Below are 20466 nucleotides of genomic sequence, written 5' to 3' on the forward strand. Positions count from 1 at the left end.
CAGCAGCCCTGGCTGCAAGCGCCCTAGGCGAATGGTGCCTCTGGGGCTGGGCAGGGGGTGTTGGTTGCCAGGAGCTGAGGTGCCCTCAGAGTAGGCAAGCAAGCGGACACGGGAGTCGAGCCTGCCAGTCTGCCAGCCCTTGCTGTTGGTAATGGACAGACAAGTCCCAGGGCCCTGTGGGGCAGTGTGAAGAGGCTCTTCTCTTTGGGGGCAGCTCAGAGACCAGGGATGGTAGCAGTGGCTGCCCAGAGGACTCCCAAGGAGAGGGTAGAGGAGAGGAGGCTGAGGAAACACTCCACAAGGGCAAAGATCTTTTTTGGTAAGTTGCTTTGTGTTGCCTGTGGCAAAAAGAAAAACCCTAATATATTTAATAATCACAAACCCACCCCGCTTGCATTTGAAACTGCCTTATACTGCATCGGACTGCCAGCCTCTTGGCTCAGTTGTCTTTCTTTCTGAGCTCTGGCACCCGCAATGCTTTGGACTGGCGTTGCCAGGGAAAGGAGCCTGGCACTTTCCGCAGGCAGCGCTGACGGGGCCTGGCTCTGTTTATCGTACATGACAAGGGATGCGCCTAATGGATCTGCAGGGATGCTCCCTTCGGCCGCTCCCCCAAAATTTACAGGCTGCCCGCAGCCCCAGGGGTTTCCAAGAGAGGCCAGAGGCCTTTGCAAACATTTCTCCCCGAACCCTTTTTCTGCGCACTTACTTTCTGTGGAAGGCGTGTTTGCACGGGCAGATTCCCAGCTCATCTTTGGGCTTGAACTCCTCCAAACAAACAGCACAGATCTGAAAGGAGAGGGTGGGAGGGAAAGGAACAAGGGGAGGAAGAAGAAAGGTCAGTTAGACGGCAGGGAAAAGAAGTATTTTGCATTCAGAACCATGGAGTTGGAAGGGACCTGAGGATCTAGTCCAAGCCCCTGCAATGGTAATCCAGCCAGATGGGTGGGGAATAATAATAATAATAATAATAATAATAATAATAATAATAATTCAAATTCCTGCACTGCAGGGGGTTGGATTAGATGATCCTCAAAGTACTTTCCAGCTCTACAATTTGATGATTCTAACCTTGGCATTATCAGCAGCACACTCTGGCCAACTGAGCTATCCAGGGATAACAACAACAACAACAACAACAAATTTTATTTATTCCCTGCTCTCCCCGGCCACAGCTGGGCTCAGGGCGGCTAACACAAATAAAATCACAGTAAAAACATAAGGGGGGGGGACACAAAAAGCAAACAAAACGAATTTAAAATACAGGTTAAAACGCGATTTAAAATGCAGCCTCATTTTAAAAGTAGCCCACAGATCAAAACCATAAGGGGAGGGAAACATAAGGGTCAGACTGAGTCCAAACCAAAGGCCAGGGGGAATAGCTCTGTCTTGCAGGCCCAGATGTCAAGTCCCGCAGGGCCCCAGTCTCTTGTGACAAGAGTGTTCCACCAAATCGGGGCCAGTACTGAAAAGGCCCTGGTCCTCATTGAGACCAATCTTGAGACTTGGGACCTCCAAAGTGTTGTCATTTGTGGACTTTAAGGTCCTCCACGGGGCATACCAGGATGATGGACTCAGATAGATTTCAAAAGAAGAAAATGATGTTATGTGCACAGGAACAGCCCTACTGGCTGCAGCTAATATATTCTGGTTTCCCACAGACAACGTTGAGAACAGGGTGTTGGACAAGATGAGCCGCTGGCCGGATCCTGCAGGCTGTTCTTAAAAATATGTGTTTGAATTGCTATTGCTGCATTGGAAGAAGAGTTTTGATGCTACAAAGCGAGAATGTTTTCGATTGGATTAAAAGATAAGGACGCCGGGGACTGTGTGGGAGATAATTCTGGTAAAATAAAAATAAGTGAAATAGTTTTGAAGGCACCCATAACTGTGCTGGCTCCTGGACTGTCCTGACTTATTCAAGCTGAAATTTACCAGAAATGAGAACAATCCCAGTTCAGAAAAAAACACCTTTGTCTCCAGTATCTGAGATTCCTGCATTGTGGAGAGGGGGTTGGAATAGAGGACCTTTAGGGACCCCTAATTCTTTAGGGACTCTGCAATTCTACAAAAAGGACTGGAGGGAAATGTGCCCGAGTCAGAGCCAATTCTTTTGAGAAAGCTACAGAACTTTCCAGCCTCCTCTAAGGCCTGCTGGGACTCTCCACCCAGCAGTAAGGATTTATAGCCTATAAAAATAACCTCTCCGGCTGTGTGGCAACTGGCAGTTGCATAACCAAACTTGCTTTTTTTTCTTTTTTGGCTTTTATTTCCTCCGAGCAGAGCGATAACGGTGTCAGGTTTGTGCTGCTGAAAGTCCGGCCTTCTGAGCACGTATACCAGGGGGCCCAGCACACTCCCCACGTCCCTCCAAAATTTAAATTTAGAGCCCCGTAACTCATTCCGTCAGCGCCGATGGCGCCACAGTAACTGAGGAGGCTTTCGACTTCTCTTCCCCTCCTCGGCTCGATGTCTCTTCCCACCTTGCCAGATTTCAAGAGTTACAAGAGATTGAAAACATCCTTGCTGAGCTCAGGAAAAGGTCGAAAGGAAGGTAACCCAAGTGGTGCCTAATTTCACCGTCAAAGGAAGGAGGCAAGATTCCAGACTTCACAAGGCTCTTCTTATTTTTGGAGAAGGCTCTACATTATTCACAAGGGACAATATGTGACAGAGTTCTGGAAATTAGGTGGGTTTCATGTCTTTGTTGGCACTAAGTTGGTTCTGATTACAGTCGTACCTCGGAAGTCGAACGGAATCCGTTCCGGAATTTCGTTTGACTTCCGAAATGTTCAGAAACCAAGGCGTGGCTTCCCAATGGTTTCCGGTTGTGCAGGCGCGCCAGAAATAATAGTGGAAGCCGCGCTGGATGTTCAGCTTCAAAAAAAAGTTCGAAAACCAGAACACTCACTTCTGGTTTCTGATTGTTTGGGAGCTGAATGGTTTGACTCCTAAGGCATTTGGGTGCCGGTAAGACTGTATATTTAGTGTACTATATTTTATATATATATATATATATTACTTTCTTTACATTTGCACTTTTCACTTTAGTTTTTATAACTGAAATTATTTCTTTTCTTTTTTGTTTAACTTTTTCTTTATACTTTTCATTTTACAACACAAAACAAAGATTTAAATCATTCCATATTGTTCAGGATGATGTAACTGAAATGTTCTTAATCAAATATTATTAATGATAAAGTTAGTTCTATATCTATTTAACTGCCATGACTCCTCTTCAACGCCCCCCCCCCCCCCAAATATATCCTGGAATCTGGAGTGGTTGTTTAGAATTCTTTGATGGGAGAGAGCCAATCTCTCACAGAACTACAGTTCCCAGAGCTTCTTGGAGGGGCGGAATCAAGATTAAGGCAAACTGGGGCTGTGCTATAGATCTGCCTGGTGGCTAGTGAAGGGCAAATCTGTCCATTTCATTTATCTCAATTTCTCATTCCCCCCCCAACCTTAAATTCAGTTCTCCTTGTTTCCACATCAGTTTGATTTTCTTCGTGGGTGGCAAAGCCAACTTACCTCATGTAGGTTGAGTTCTTTAACTTTTTCCTTTAGGATAACCTGCAAGGGGGAAAAGGAGAGAGAGAGAGAGGGGTGTGTATGTTAGAAAACGGAGGTGCCTGTACTTGTGCAACCCCCCCCCCAACGAAAACAAACATTGCAAAACAGGGGTTGAATTCTTGTAAGATGCACGCAAGCCGGACGACACAGCAGACCTTTGCTCCCAAAGCCTTGACTTGCAAAGGTTGTAAAGCAGTATCAGAATGAAACCTGCCCCACTGGGCATGCTAAAAAGGCCCCCACAGTTACGTCCAAACTCAGGCTCTTGCTTTACGTCAAACTACAGTTTACAGAACAAACCTCGGCTACAGTTTGTGGTTTGGGAAGGGAAGGATAAATCAGGTACGGGTGTGTCAGAGTCACTCCTAGTTAGCCCCGCCTACATCGGGGTTTTTTTCCTTGGTGGTGAATTCTAATTTGGAAGCTCCCTGGGGCAGGGCTCAAATCTTATTGCTGGTTTGTCTGCAAAGGGCTGAGAGCACCTGAGATGTTTTGCTCACTTGCCTGCAGCCTGAAAACAATTTTGCCTTTTAGTTGCAAGTGAAAGCTCAGGGAAGCTTTTCAACTATGCCCTGATTTGAAATTTGTCAGGGTGACCGGGTGGTAGCGACATCGGGCGCCAGGGGACAAAGAGAAAGAAAAGCTTACCTGTTTGTAGGCATAAAGCTCTTTGTGGGCTTGGTGCCGAAGCCTAGAAAACAAAGAAGAAAAAGAAGATTGAATATGAAGAAGGTACAGTAGATAGAAACACAAAATGGAACAACAATTCTTGCACTGCAGAGGGTTGGACTCTACAATTCTATGACTCTAACAGCACATCAGAATCACAACTCTCGGGAACAGATCACACCAGACTGTTCCTTTTAAGCCTGCTCTGCCCAAATGAAAACTGAATAGTGAAAGGCTTACTGGACTCTGCCACTCGTACGCAGGAAACGGAACACTTTGCAAGTTCCAACGCTATCCAAAAACGCAAAGGAAAAATGAATAACGTTTTTGTAGATTTGCCTCCATTAATAGCACGCTCAACCCTTTCTGAGTTCAAAGGCAGAGATCTGTAAGCAAACAGGCAGCACAGTTTGGAAGGAAAGGAAGCTCATAGGAACCTGACAGTTTGCAACAGGGGTGCGTTTAAAGAGGCAGTATGTCTCTGTGCACCTAATACACACACAACACCCCAGGGTGGAAATGCCAGCTCAGTGCCCCTTCTCTTTACCACCTTGTAAAGGTGGTAAAAAGAAACGAAAAGATAAACATCTGCCTGGTATAATTATCCTCTCTGCTTCTTATTCCATGGGCTCTTGAATTCTTAAGAATACCGCAAACAAGTTTTAAGACCAGGAACTTGTTTTTCCTGCTATAAATACTCTTGGGTGGTTGTTTCGATTGTGGTTTTTTTTAATAACTAATGGGGGGAAAAGACCTATGCAGATTGATGTTCAAATTGGTACTTCTATTTTCTTTTTCTTTTTTTAAAAACCGTTTTTGCTTCTGCCCTCACTTTGACACAAAAGAGGAACCCGCTGTCTTTCCACCCCACCAGATCCCAGTGGCGCTCATCACAGGGGCCTGAGATTCCCACGCACAGATCCTGCCCCGCGGGATATTCTCTTTGGGACCAGCTGAAATAAGGTTGGGAGGACCCTTAGCCACCCCAGATGTGCCAGACTCCGAATCCCATCAGCTACAACCCAGTGTGGTCCATGGTCAGGGATGATGTGAGCTGGGCTTCTTTTTAAACCACATCTGGAAGGCTGCAAGTCATCCATCCCTGATGCTAAAGGACCCAAGCGGCCTCCTTTATCCCAAATCCTGCTGGCACTCATGATTGACAGCTCTGGCTTAGAGTCAAAACAGTTTAGGGCATGCACAGGTCGAGATCATCATAGGATAACAACAACAACAACAACAGTAATAATAATAATAGTAGTAGTAGTAGTAGTAATAATAATAATAATACTATCCTGCCCATTTGACTGGGTTTCCCCAGAGGATGGCACCTCTGCAGTAGACACAGAGGAATAATCCATGCTACTACAGTGGTACCTCGGGTTAAGTACTTAATTTGTTCCGGAGGTCTGTTCTTAACCTGAAGCACCACTTTAGCTAATGGGGCCTCCCACTGCCGCTGCGCCGTCGGAGCACAATTTCTGTTCTCATCCTGAAGCAAAGTTCTTAGCCCGAGGTACTATTTCTGGGTTAGCGGAGTCTGTAACCTGAAGTGTCTGTAACCTGAAGCATACGTAACCCGAGGTACCACTGTACATATCAAAATCTTCCTCTGTGTGAAACAACCAGTCCAGCCTTCTTGCTGACGTGCTAGCTTTCTAATGCAGGGGGTTTTAGACAAAAGGAAGCAAGCCTCCCGGTACATGATGTGGTGGAGCCATCTCACGAAGTCCGTGCCATGCATTGCCCCTCAATGTCTCCAAAAAGCCCATTCACAACCCACGGTGGCAATCGACGGACAAATCTGCAGCCCGAAAGGAAGAATGGAGATCTGTGCAGTGCTTTCAGATACGATGCTCTTTTTCTATACGAACGAGCAGAATGCAATCTTTGTAGACGGAAGTCGCCCGAGCCTCGTTGCCGCGACAGCGCATAATTATGTATAAATAACTAGATTTAACAGGGAAATAGAAACGGCATCTATGTACATCGTGGGACGAAGAGATACCGCAAGAGGAACAACAAACGACTTGTTGGATCTGAGCTGAAAACAAAGACACTCACCCAATAGTTTTGTGTTCTAAAATGCCGTTGTTGGTTATGCTTTGGCCAAAAAGGCATTAGCTGCAACATGCGAATGTCACAGAGCTGGAAGAGAGCATTGCCACTGGGGTGGCGGCGCAAATTCAAAATCAGCCCAAGACCCCCTGAGTGGAGCAGTTAGGACCTCATAACAGTGCCCTTCTTCAAGGGAAAATTGGATGTTAAATGTCTCTACTTGACAACGCTTACAACAATTAGTTGGTTCGCTTAATCGTTCTAAAAACCTTTTCATCAGCTAGAAAGGTGCTGCAATTAATTACATTGCTTTTTTAAAAAAAGAAATAGTAATAGAAAACTATACTTAGGTCTATTTTAAGAGGCTTCTTCCCCCAATCAACCTGGCCTCCAAATGGGAAGAAAACCCACTTCTAAGGTGATGACGACTGCGACCAACCGGTGCAAAATCTAAAAACCAAAGGAAGAATGACTTTTGTTTTAGAACTATCGTTTTCCCCCTCATGTGTACTTTTAAGTGACAAGAGCCAGTGTGGGGTCGCTGTTAAGAGTGTCACACTAGGGTGGCACTCTGTTCAATTCCTCCCTCGGCCATGAAATTTAGTGGGTGACCTTGGGCCAGATGCAAACAACCTTGGAAAGTTGTTGTGAGAATAAAAGGGCTGTGGGAAGAACTCAAGCACACCGCCATAAGCTCCCTGGAAGAATCGCTAACTAAATTAAAAACCCACACAACCAACTGACTAAGATTTGTTTAAATCAGCCAACACAGCTACATGAAGGAACCTGCACCCAGGAAATACTGGGAAATACAATTAGTTAGGTGGAGGGAATCTCTGGCTCTCCAGATGCTGCTAGACTACAACTCCCATCTCCCCCGGCCACTGGCCATGCTTGCTGGGGCTGATGGGAGTTGTAGTTCAGCTGGAGGGCTAAAGATCCCGCATACACAGCTGTCCATGGAGGCACAGGTCAATTCTGTGTCCAGGGCAGCTGTTTATCAGCTCCATCTGGTACACAGGCTGAGACCCTCCCTGCCTGCAGACTGTCTGGCCAGAGTGGTGCATGCTCTGGTTATCTCCCGCTTGGACTACTGCAATGCGCTCTATGTGGGGCTACCTTTGAAGGTGACCTGGAACTACAACTAATCCAGAATGCGGCAGCTAGACTCGTGACTGGGAGTGGCTGCCGAGACCATATAACACCGGTCCTGAAAGGCTTACACTGGCTCCAAGTACGTTTCCAAGCACAATTCAAAGTGTTGGTGCTGATCTTCAAAGCCCTAAACGGCCTCAGTCCAGTATACCTGAAGGAACGTCTCCACCCCCATTTTTCTGCCTGGACACTGAGGTCCACTATATATCTGAAGGAGCATCTCCACCCCCATCGTTCTGCCCGGACTCTGAGGTCCAGTGCCGAGCGCCTTCTGGTGCTTCCCTCACTGCGAGAAGCCAAGGTACAGGGAACCAGGCAGAGGGCCTTCTCAGTAGTGGCACCTGCCCTGTGAACACCCTCCCACCAGATGTCAAAGAGAAAAACAACTACCAGACTTTTAGAAGACATCTGAAGGCAGCCGTGTTTAGGGAAGCTTTTAATGTTTAATGGGTTATTGTATTTTAATATTCTGTTGGAAGCTGCCCAGAGTGGCTGGGGAAACCCAGCCAGATGGGTGGGATATAAATAATAAAATTATTATTATTATTTTATACTTGCATGCTCTTTTGGGTTTCTCAAGCCTACTCTCAATCCTGTATCAAAAGGTGCCAGAACCAAGTTCCAGTGAGTTCTGAAGCTTTCACTTCCAATTAGCCACAGATTAATCTTTGTTCCAACACCTCGGCTACAACAAATGTTAACTGTCGTTCCTTTAAACGACTCAGCTTTAAAGCCCATCGTTCCAAGTTAACTATGGTTTGTTTGAAAGATCAACCACAGTTTCTGGGCCATCTCTGGTGGCTCAGAGATGGAAAGAAGATAAAGTCCCTACCAGGGAAGAATGGCAGATGAAGTTGATGGACTATCCTGAAATGGCTAAAATGACCGGAAGAATCAGAAATCAGGAAGACCAAAATTTTAATAAGGAATGGGGGAAATTTATAGCTTATTCTAAAGACCATTGTGAACAGCAGGATTGGAATATCACTTGTAGTTTAATGGTGAATTTTGGATACAATGGAAAGATAAAAGGTTTGGATTACTATAAAAGACGCAGGAGGAAATGATTAACAATAGGACCCACAAAGGGGAGGAGGGAAGTCCAGGAGATTCCTTGGAATCTTGTTTTTATGTTGTATGTTGGACAATTTTAATTTGAAAAACCAAATATATAATTATTATTTTTTAAAGGATCAACCACAGTTTACCGGTTTGTATCACAACAGTACGATTCAACAAGAATGGAAGTACAAACTCCTCCTTGTGGCCACGAAGGAGCGAGGGAGACATGGTGGGGTGTGAAAAAGTCACGCGTTAGTGTGACTCAGTCTCGTCACACTAAACTGTAGCTTGGAGCCAAATAGTGTCTTTCTCTCTGATGGGTGCAAAACATACAGTCCATCACTGCTGAGCTGATAGTTTAGAAAACCAATCTTTGTGCAAGATGTGTCACAATAGGAGCTAATCCCGCACAATAAAATCCCTTTGTTCCTGACTGCCGCCAAGAGCCAGAATATTGTCCGTTGAATGAATACCCGCCGGACTTAGCCTGCTGTTTTGGTGGCCAGCATGCAGACTTTCTTAAAGCTAAACACACACCCTGCAAATAGCCTACTCCAACCTGTTTGGTCTGCGCCACTGAATATTCAAACTTCCCAAGTGGCAATTGGTTTGGAAAGGGCTGCCTTTTCCCACTTGGTTCAGATTAACCAGCTGAGCCTGTTTCATCGACTAACCTGCGAACCGCGCTGCTGGGAGAGCAGCTGGCATGCAAGACACTTTGGAGAGGTGGGTGGGGAAAAAATATACAGACAATTTCTTAACCACAAGTATGCAAGTTATTCGCAGGAGAGGGAGAGAGAAAGAGAGAGAGAGATGCCCTGAAGTGTTAGAAAGAGCAAATTCCTTGAAAAGCTCGCTTCCGCATCCCGACAGCTGTGAAAGGGAGACGGCAGGTTAACGTGCGAATCGCCAAATGGAAACAATTTCCCCTGCGCACCAGGAAAAGACACAAAAAACGAAGCCTCTCGAAAACCGGAAAATTGCTTTTCTGTACCAGGATCCTCAGGACTGCTTAGAACAGAGGTAGACAACGTGGTCCCCTCTGAGACTCCAGATCCCATCAGTCTCAGTCAGCCCCGGAGTGATGGGAACTGGAGTCTGTCAACATTAGGATGGCACAATGTGAGCTGCGTACATCAAAGGAAGGCTTCCACTCTGCCGGTGGAAACCCCAGAGCAAAGTTCTCCTAAGCAAGGGAGTTGGGAGACAAAAATCGCCTGCTCTCTCTAAAGGGAGCAGGATTTGGGGAAGACTGGGGGAGACTAAAAGGAACCCCCTGGCAAGAAGCCAGCCTCAGAGAGTGGGTGCCTTACACACAGGAATCTGAGACATTTCCTTGCATCTGCCGAGCTGAACACAACCTCCATCTTTCCGAATGGCGAATGGCCGGCCTCTGCCACCAAGGTGGGTGTCCTCTGGCCTTTGGCACCTCCCGCCACACAGTCCCCAAGGCAGCCTGGAAATAAAGCGGCCTTTGCCCACCTGTAGCTGTTCTATGTCCTTACCTGATCAAATAGCAGCAGAAGAGTAAGCTCAGAATGAAGACAAAGATGGCCGTGCCAAAGACCACAATGTATATGTTGAGAGGCAGGTTCTGAAATCCAATGTTTGGCATCCTGAAACTGTAATGCTGGAAATCTGAGCTCATGGATGGTCTGGCAAGAAAAACGAAACAAAAAACAAGGCGGTGAGAATTCTGATTTATTGTTTCCTGGAAACAATATACCTTTGATTTCAACGAATCCCAAAGCGGATTACAACAATGTTTTTTTAAAAATGACCGAGAAACGCAATGAAAAGTGTGGGATGGGCAATTAGCAAGAAGATGCCCTCTGTAGTATCACACCAAGCAAGCAAATCATCATAAATGCTCATTGTCGTATAACTGTCTCATCACTGTATAACCTCTCTGCAAACAAATCAGAGCGAATGCTCAATAAAGACCAGCTATAGTCTAACCCAAGGTTTCCCAAACTTGGGTCTTCAGCTGTTTCTTGGACTACAGTTCCCATCATCCCCATCCCAGACTGGGAGAGGCTGCTGAGACCATATAACACCGGTCTTAAAGGATCTACAGGATGTTTCTGAGCACAATTCAAAGTGCCGGTGCTGAGCTTTAAAGCCCTAAATGGCCTCAGCCCAGTATAACTGAAGGAGTGTCTCCACCCCCATTGTTCAGCCCGGACACTGAGGTCCAGTGCCAAGGGCTTCTGGCGGTTCCCTCACTGCGAGGAGTGAGGTTACAGGGAACCAGGCAGAGGACCTCCTTGGTAGTGGCGCCCACCCTGTGGAACACCCTCCCTTCAGTTGTCAAGGAAATAAACAACTATCTGACTTTTAGAAGACATCTGAGGGCAGCCCTGTTTAGGGAAGTTTTTAATGCTTTGTTGTGTTTTTAATATTCTCTTGGCAGCCGCCCACAGAGGCTGGCGCAACCCAGTTTAGATGAGCGGCATACAAATAAAACAACAACAACAACAACAATTCAGGACCCATAACAGTGTTCCGCTGTTGTTGTTCCTAGAGATAAGCTAGGTTTGAACACGTGGAGTATATAGCTGCATACAGTGCTTCTTTTGGGGGGGGGGTTTCGCAGGGGTACGCATACCCCTAAACATTTTGTGAATCTAAGTTTGGCCTCATTTAGGGGCAGTATTTCAATATGAGTAGGAAAATGAGAGTACCCCTAAACATTCTTAAAGAAAAAAAGCACTGGCTGTATAACTGTCCCGCAGTCATACTGGAACAAATGCTCAATAAAGTCCGTATGTAGTCTAACAGAGCAAGCAAAGCAAATCAGGACAAAAGCTCAATAAACAGAGAATAAGCCTGGAGGAGCCCAGAGAGAGAAATAAGGCAGTTTACAAGCTACCTTCGCCATAACTTTGCCACAAGGCGGAGTTAACCAAGACCCTCCCTTCCTCAGCCTGCCCCCCACTCCCAAAAAAGAGACAACATGGAGGTTTGTGTAGATCAGGGATCAGCAAACTTTTTCAGCAGGGGGCCAGTCCACTGTCCCTCAGACCTTGTGGGGGGCCGGACTATATTTTGGGGGGGAAATGAACGAATTCCTATGCCCCACAAATAACCCAGAGGTGCATTTTAAATAAAAGCACACATTCCACTCATGTAAAAACACCAGGCAGGCCCCTTGAGGCTTGGGACCTCCAAAGTGTTGCTAAATGCAAAGTGAGTTTGTCAACCTTGAGAAAGGCTCACGACTCCAGGGCCCAGCACCGCGGAGGCAACACTGACCAAACAAAGCAGAGTGGCAAAACTTCTGCCACCTTCTTTTTTATTTGATCTTCTCAATTCTGCCTTCCCCTCCCCAGACATTCACCCAAGCAGCCCTCCTAAGAGGCTCTTCGGACAATTCCGGCACAATTAGGACTCACATGCTGTGCGGCATCGGAGCGGCGGGTCGGACACGAAAGCAAAATGGTTAAAAAACGGACGGGGAGAAAGTTTCCTTCTAAGCGGCTCCTGGCTTAAGATGAATAATGCTTTTTGGCAGCCCCGAGAAACAGCCCTCTCATACGGCAGAAATTCCCTCTTGGAAGATCCAGCCTCCGCAGCTCAACTTGGCAGATCTCCAAGGCTCTGAGCTGATCCCTGCCTTGGCTTGGTCCCGCAGAGTGATCCTATAGGCAGAGAGCAGTTTCCCCTTTTGGTTTCCAGGCGTGGCTTCCCTATCGTGGCTTTTATTATGTTTGGCTTTCAAGGGGAGGAGATTTCCATTGAGCATGTGGCAGGGAGAGAGGAAAATTACAAGCGTCACAAGAATGGGGTTTTTGCAATTTTCACACGGCGCTCTTCGCCCCCCCCCCCCGGACACCCCAGTGCGGACGCTGCACAGCTGCTTGGCAGCTTTCAAGCTCTTTTATTAAAAAAACTTGCAAAAGAGGGAGAGGTATCTTTTCAATATGAGCACAAGAACATCAAGGGGTAGTGAAGACAATTGTAGTTATGATCCAAAACAGAGATTTCCAACTCTGACAGATGTGAAAGATCAGAAAGCAGAAAGGCTTGTGTTGATGACGAGAGATTTGTCTCAAATTAGACGTAACTTAATAATAATAATAATAATAATAATAATAACAACAACATTAATAAATTTTATTTATACCCCGCCCTCTCTGGCCAGAGCCAGGCTCAGGGCGGCTAATACCAGTAAAATTACAGTAAAAACATAATAGGGGAAAAACAACAACCCCAATTTAAAATACAGGTTAAAATGCAATTTAAAATGCAGCCTCATTTTAAAAGTAGCCCATAGATCAAGACCATAAGGGTCAGACTGAGTCCAAACCAAAGGCCAGGCTGAACAGCTCTGTCTTGCAGGCCCTGCGGAAAGATGTCAAGTCCCGCAGGGCCCTGGTCTCTTGTGACACAATGTTCCACCAAGTCGGGGCCAGTGCTGAAAAGGACCTGGCCCTAGTTGAGACCAATCTAACCACCTTGCGGCTTGGGACCTCCAAAGTGTTGTCATTTGTGGACCTTAAAGTCCTCTGCGGGGCATACCAGGAGAGGCGGTCCCGTACGTACGAGGGTCCTAGGCCGCGTAGGGCTTTAAAGGTCAAAACCAGCCCCTTAAACCTGACCCTGTACTCCACCGGGAGCCAGTACAGTCGGTAAAGCACTGGATAAACGAGATTACCCGGCAAAAGCAAACTCCCACTTCTCATGGAGTTATACATGCTTAATGTACATATGTAAGAGGCTCATTTATAATTATATTTTGGGAACGATTCATGTTATTTTTTTAGCGGGATTGTTTTCTACGTTCTGGATGTCGCACGATCGTATCCTAAAGCAGTTGTGTTCTGTGTCCTAAATCAGGCACTGCTAGGAATTGGTTCTCCCCACCCAAATGTATTTCTTATCAATAAAAAAAACTGGAGTGGCGTGAGCAAATTTTCATTCTGAAAGCGTGGCCCAGAGAAACATGTTTGAGAACTGTTGGATTAGAGCAGGCATAGACAAACTCGGCCCTCCAGATGTTTTTGGCCTACAACTCCCATGCACCCTAGCTAACAGGACCAGTGGTCAGGGATGATGGGAATTGTAGTCCCAAAACATCTGGAGGGCTGAGTTTGCCTATGCCTGGGTTAGAGTGTCAGATGAGGACTGGGAGACCAGGGTTCAAACCCTCGTGCAACAGAAGAGCTGCTGGGCATGTTGCAAAGCTCAGAGCTTGCGAGACCCCTGCCTCGCCCTGACTTAGCTTGCATTTATACACATAAACCAATGTGCACAGATTTTACGCAAAATCTGTGCCATGGACGGCTTTGTGACTTTAAGAACTGTTCCTTGAGATGGAGGGTGGCTCAGTCGTGGGACACCTGTCCTGAATGCAGAAGAACCCAGGTTCAATCTCTGCAGGAGAACCTTGTTTCGACTCCTGGAGAGCTGCTGGAAGAAATGAACAACATCCTGAGCTCCAGACCACATTCATTGGCTCCCAAACAGACCACTCTGCCCACATGTCAGCATGGAGTAATGGTTAGTGTGTTGGACTACGACCCCGGCGACCAGGGTTCGAATCCCCACTCAGCCATGAAGCTGACCTTCAGACCATCTCTTGGCCTAACCTACTCCACAGGGCTGCTGTGAGGATGAGCAGCAAGAGGCGAGAACGATGTGCCCCTCCTTAAGGTCCTTGCAAGAGAAAGGTGATGGTATATACAGTGATCCGTGCGGGGTGCATGTTCGCAACCCGCATCTGCGCACATGCGGGTTGCGATTTGGCGTTTCTGCGTATGTGCAACTGCCGAAACCCGGAAGTAACCTGTTCCGGTACTTCCGCATTTCGGTGGTCCATAACCCAAAAATACGCAACCTGAAGCGTCTGTTACCTGAGCTTTGACTGTAAATGTAATTGTCAACAAATAAAAAAAGCGGCTGGTCACCAAGTGATGTGCGCAGAGGCAGTGAGGTGTAGTGGTTAGAGCGAGAGCTCCAGGTGTGGTCATAGAATTACAGAACTGTAGAATTGGAAGGGACCCTGAGGTCATCCAGTCCAATGCAGGAATATGCAGGTGTCCCATATGGGGATCGAACCTGCAACCTTGGCGTTATCAGCACCACGCTCTAAGCAATGGAGCTACCCAGGTCTGACCAAGGCAGAATGCAGTGGGAATATTACTTCTCTTGATGCAGCCTAGAATAGGCTTATTGGTCACTGACCTTTGGGAGCCTTTTCAGTCAAGGAGTGGGCTGAAAAGGCTTTCAGCTGCACAGACCTGCATGCCCCCAGCAAAAAAGGAGGAAACGTTTTACCTGGCAGCCAACAAAACAGCCTGTATAATGGAATTCTATTTTTATTCCTGAAGCTTATTCACACGCCCACTGCATTTGTACGAACGAGCCTTTCCTGAATTTCCTGAAATTCAGCACGCAAACATGCCCCTAGCCGTTCATGCCCAATTCCGGGACTTCACCTGCTAAGGTTTCTGCAAGTTCATGGTCGAAGGGACTCTACCAGGGAAAAGCTGGTGACTTTATCTGTAGGCCAATTTGCGCAAAAGAGAAAGAAAGGAGAAGAGGTAGATGTTTAACGCGCCAATTTGATTTTCAGGTAGGTAAAGGAGGAAATAAGACCCTAAGCATGTTTGGAATATTTTTTTTTTTTAATAGTATCTGATTGGCTGCGTGGGGTATTCCTGTGCAAGGAGGGTTCAAGCATCAAATAGGACGTTGCTAAGCTGCTACTCGGTCAATCATTTGACTGCGTGATGAACTCACGCGGAAAGGTTTGCTTATTCAAGCTGTGTTGAGAAAGCTGTCGGCACAGGGAGGCATTTTTCTACACAGCTGAAAGCAGGTTCATTGAGACAATTACTCAACATAAAGGGTTTTAAAAAATGTTGCTGAACAATGCCCTGGTATTTTGCAAGGAGGCGGCATAGAAATACTTTTTATTATAAATACAACAAAGAATCCCTTGTTTATTTACTTATTGCATCTATGTCACCTTTTCCTCCTGGCTCTCCCTATGGTATTCTCACAACAACCCTGTGAGGTAGGTTGTGGGGGGGGGGGGGAGAGAAAAAGAGAGAGAGAGAGAGAGAGAGAGAGAGAGAGAGAGAGAGAGGCAGCGACGGGCCCAAGATTGCCCAGCGAACTTCATGGCTGAGCGGGGTTTCGAACCCTGGTCTCTCACTGCCATAGTCCGACACTCTAACTGTTACACCACACTGCCACTCCTGCTTAACGCTGGGGATTCAGATGCTATCGCAAGACAGTGTTAGGCGAGTGCTACCTTCCCTGGAGACTTGAAACAGGGTCATTTGCTGAGGGGCAAGTGAGATTTCTGCCATCCTGATTACAAACTCAGCATGGGCTATGGAGATAGGGCTATTGCAAGCACCTATTGGACAGTTCCAGTGACGCCATTAGTGGAAAGCCATTAGTGGATGTGGGTGGTGCTGTGGGTTAAACCACAGAGCCTAGGGCTTGCCAATCAGAAGGTTGGCGGTTCGAGTCCCTGCTCCTGCCAACATAGCAGTTTGAAAGCACGTCAAAGTGCAAGTAGATAAATAGGTACCGCTCCAGCGGGAAGGTAAACGGCGTTTCCGTGTGCTGCTCTGGTTCGCCAGAAGCGGCTTAGTCATGCTGGCCACATGACCAGCTGTACGCCGGCTCCCTCGGCCAGTAAAGTGAGATGAGCGCCGCAACCCCAGAGTCGGACACGACTGGACCTAATGGTCAGGGGTCCCTTTACCTTTACCTATTGGACAGCGCCAGTGACGCCATTAGTGGAAAGGGTCTCGCCTGCCCCTCACACCGTTCTGCAGCCACCAGGGATCCTGGCCCATTCCCCCTGCAACAAGGATAGTGTGCTGCTAGAATACAAAAAAGGGAGGTGTGAGGAGGTCAATGAAACAAGTAAATGAAAGGTAAAGATATGGAAATATTGGATGTGTTTTTAAATGTTTTTGTTTTTCTTGTTGTTTTGCTGTTTTGTTTTTATTTTTGATGTATTGTAAGGTATTGTTTTGTTCTGTTAAATTTTTTCATTGTTTTTTTCCCCTTCTTTTTTCTGTAACTATTAAACCTCTAATAAATATTATTTAAAAAAAAATAGTGTGCTGCTGCTGCTGCTACTGGATGAGAATAAAGGTGTGGAATAGAGTTACGGGACTGTTTGGGTTAAGGCCACAGTGCTTCAGTGGACCTTTTTTTTACATGTTTGCTTCACTTGAGTTTTACCAAGAGAAAAACTAGGTCACTAGCACTGCTGCCTGAATTCCCTGCACTTTATAAACAGTAATGAAAAGGTTGTGGTGTGGGTTAACTGATAGGGATGATTAATTAATTGGGCAAACAAAGATACGGGCAAGCACAACTCTCTCTCGCGCACACACCTCTCGCACAAAACAAACTGTGGCGGGTAATACTTCTCTGGGGAGAGCCTTTCCATGTGCTGCGGGGGGTGGACTAGATGACCCATGGGGTCCCTTCCAATTCTACGAAGCCGCCAAACAGTTGATCCCAAAGGTGTGCCACCAGCTTCGTTATCTGTCTTACGTTTATTACGCAGGTATTCAGAATATCCCACGCTCCCCTCAACGCCCCCTCGCTGCAGCCTGCATGTCAAAGTATCTTCTCCCAACTTTGTACAGTGATGCCTCGCAAGACGAAATTAATCTGTTCCGCGAGTCTCTTCGTCTTGCGGTTTTTTCGTCTTGCAAAGCATGGCTATTAGCGGCTTAGCGGCTATTAACAGCTTAGCGGCTTAGCGGCTTTTAACGGCTTAGCGGCTTTAAGAAAAAGGAAAAAAAACTCGCAAGAATTCGCAAGACGTTTCGTCTTGCGAAGCAAGCCCATAGGAAAATTCGTCTTGCGGAACGACTAAAAAAACGGAAAACTCTTTCGTTTAGCGAGTTTTTCATCTTGTGAGGCGTTCGTCTTGCGGGGTACCACTGTATTTCAAAATATTATTATTATTATTATGCTGCCAACTGGAGAGGTCCACCTGAAAAGAAGTATATAAATACTTAAAATCAATCTATCTGTCTCAGGACAGGGAACTCCTACAGGAATGATAGGGCAGAAGGTGTCTGGGAACAAGCAGGCCGCAGTATTAGGTCTGGACTTGGAGGAAACCCAATTTCAGAGCCTAGCTCCTTTGTCACAATTGGGCAAGTTGCTGTGTCCTGACTTCACTTAAGTTCCTTAGGAGGATGAATGAGGTAAACATTATAAATGCAGCTTGGTTAACAAATAATTAGCTGCACGCCCCGTGCGAGGGAATGCGCACGTATGTGTTTTTTGGGTGGAACCAACAGGCAAATTTTAGGAGTCCCCAAGCAAAATATCTCTCGCCAGAGCTGTTCTGCAGCTTCCCAACCTCCTGGAATAAAGTTGACCGGTGAAAAAAGGGGAGGAAGGGGGGGTTTCTGTGTCTACTGACACAGGAATACGCACCCTACTTGGCATGCATTCAACTCACAGTAAGACAACATGTCCTTCCTCAACCTCGGCCCTCTAGATGTTTTGAGACTACAATTCCCATAATCCCTGACCACTGGTCCTGTTAGCTAGGGATTATGGGAGTTGAAGGCCAAAACCATCTGGAGGGCCGAGGTTGAGGAAGCCTGTCCTAGAATCATGGAACTGGAGGGGACCCCAGGGTCATCTAGTCCAACCCGACTGCAATGCAAAAATTTGAGCAGGAAGTGGGGGCCTCCCAAGCAGACTTTACCCCTGCAATGTGGGAATCCCTTGCAGATGGCCACAGTGCCTAGAGACAAGCAGTTAAGTTATGCATCGACAGCAGTGGCCAGAGGAGGAATGACCGGTGGGAGGAGTGCAGAGAGAATGAACTCCCTGGTGCATCTGCCCCAGCTGCAACAAAACATGTCTCTCCTGTATCGGTCTCTGCAGCCACAGCAGGCACTGAAAGTTCCAAAGCTTGACTTCACCCGCAAAAGCGCACTCCTCCGTTGTCTCACAAGACGGACGGATGCAAACAAGAAGTTGCCAGGTGTTGAGTGCAGTGCCAAGTTAAAGAGGAGGGTGGGAAACCCGGCCGAGGCCTCCGTGGCGGGTCATACCTTGGCACTTGGCTGTGTGTCGACAGAATGCCTGGTCTAGTGAGGTGCCCTCATGGGATGCCCGCAAGGTCACGCAAGGGCCAAAACATTCTCCCTAGAAGTTAGTATTCAGAGGCGGGACGCAGAGGCAGGTTTAGGGGTGTGTAACTGGTTCGGTTGACCTGGGCACAGAGCCTCAGGGATGTCGTCGGGGCAGTGGCGTAGCGTGGGTTGTCAGCACCCGGGGCAAGGCAAGTAATTTGCGCCCCCTAACCCGTGGATTGCGCCCCCTAACCCGTGGATTTGCGCCCCTAACCCTAACCCGCAGATGTTGTGCCCGGTGCGGCCGGCCCCCCCTGCACCCCCCACGCTACGACACTGCGTTGGGGACGCCACAGGTATGATTTAGAATCGGGGTGGATTTGATTTAAACCAAATCAATTTAAATCACAATTTAAATCACTAGTCAGTAAGACTGCTCTGCCTCCTTTCTTTTAGCAAATGTTTTGTGCCACTGGGGAAGTGGTAATTCTGTATTGATTTGTTTTGGATGTTGTATGTGATGCCAATAAAGGTTTTACAATACGATTTAAATCTTTTTTCTTTCTTTCTTTTACAGAAAGAGTCATTCTTGCTGGTATAATCTTAATATTTACAACCAGATGAAGGTTTCAATTTTGGAATAATAAATTTTCAGAGTAGTTTTTGCAGTTCTATCAAAAATTACTGATTTGGTTACGCTATTAGAAACACACAGACAGATAATTATGAAATTATTGTGAGGCTTAATAAGTTAACTGTTAATATATGGACAACTTTTCTGCTGTACTTTATTGGAAGGGAAAAAAATAATCACTTACTTAATAACAATTTAAACAATTTACCGTATTTTCTGCCCCATAGGGCACACCGGCCCATAGGGCGCACCTAGTTTTTTTTTGGGGGGGGGGGAATCAAGGAAAAATTTTTATCCCCCCCCCCCCAGCTGCGGGACTGGGGCGGGGGAAGCCCGAGCTTTTAAAAACGCACCTACCGTAGTTTTGCTTCGGGATCAGCAAAAGGGGACCTTCAGGGACAGCCTCCCTAGCCTCCATGGGGCAGCGGCTTGCGGATATCTGCCCGAAGCAGGCTGCTATCCGCTAGCCTAGGGAGCCCGCGGGAAGTCGTGCCGGGAAGTCACTCCACCTCCCCTCTGTCCCCCGAGCTTGTGGGGCTGGCGGTGGGGAGAAGCGCACTTCTCCCCACTGCCAGCCTCCAAACCAGGTCGGGGAATAGCGGGATGGCGGCGCTCCGCCTCTCCACTGTCCCCCGAGCTTGTGGGGCTGTCCGATATCTGCACGAAGCCCGGGGCGTGCTGTGCAGCGTGCCCAGGCTTCGGGATGCAGGCTGCTATCCACAAGCCTTCTGAGCGCGGTGGGCACTCCGAAGTCTTGCGGATAGCTTCCTGAAGCCTGGAGAGCGAGAGGGGTTTGTGCGCACCGACCCCTCTTGCTCTCCAGGCTTCAGCGAAAACCTGCAGTCGCCCCATAGGACGCACACAGATTTCCCCTTCATTTTTGGAGGGGGGAAAGTGTGTCCTATAGGGCGAAAAATACGGTATTTAACTAAAACAATAACGTTATAGCATATGTATCCACGTTTGTTAACTGATGTGGTTAAACATTTTTTTAAAAAAACAACAACCTTAAGACTGAGTTTTAGCAACACGAAGAACTTAAAACAAATCCTTATTTCCTGATGAATAGCCTTTGCACTATAATGTAACTTAACAAGGAAACTATCTTTAGAAAGATTTTTCCTCCAAAAGCATTTTATTTTAAAAATCCAATTTAAATTAAAAAAAAACTGATTTAAAAAAAAAAAATCCAATTTAATTTTTCTAAAAAAACTGGATATTTTTTATTTTGTTAAA

At 46.8% G+C, this 20466-nt stretch overlaps 1 protein-coding gene across 7 annotated transcripts in view; it reads right to left on the reverse strand.

The window, feature by feature from the left end:
• The window catches only part of RNF24 (ring finger protein 24), a 77488-nt gene that overhangs the window by 2980 nt on the left and 54042 nt on the right, over positions 1-20466 (reverse strand). For 6 of the 7 annotated variants that reach the window (XM_083398824.1, XM_083398820.1, XM_083398819.1 and 3 more), the window contains 4 exons: positions 10023-10172; positions 4222-4264; positions 3532-3573; positions 710-789 (listed from right to left, as the gene is read on the reverse strand). In XM_083398824.1, coding sequence (XP_083254950.1) covers positions 710-789; positions 3532-3573; positions 4222-4264; positions 10023-10165 — 308 coding nt within the window. In that variant the 5' untranslated portion in view covers positions 10166-10172. Of the gene's footprint in view, positions 1-709; positions 790-3531; positions 3574-4221; positions 4265-10022; positions 10173-11912; positions 12227-20466 lie in introns of those variants that run through there. The other variant, XM_083398822.1, reaches the window with a different exon arrangement.

The sequence above is a fragment of the Podarcis tiliguerta genome, assembly GCF_965153285.1.
Source record: "Podarcis tiliguerta genome assembly, chromosome: 9".
Taxonomy (NCBI): Eukaryota; Metazoa; Chordata; class Lepidosauria; order Squamata; family Lacertidae; genus Podarcis; species Podarcis tiliguerta.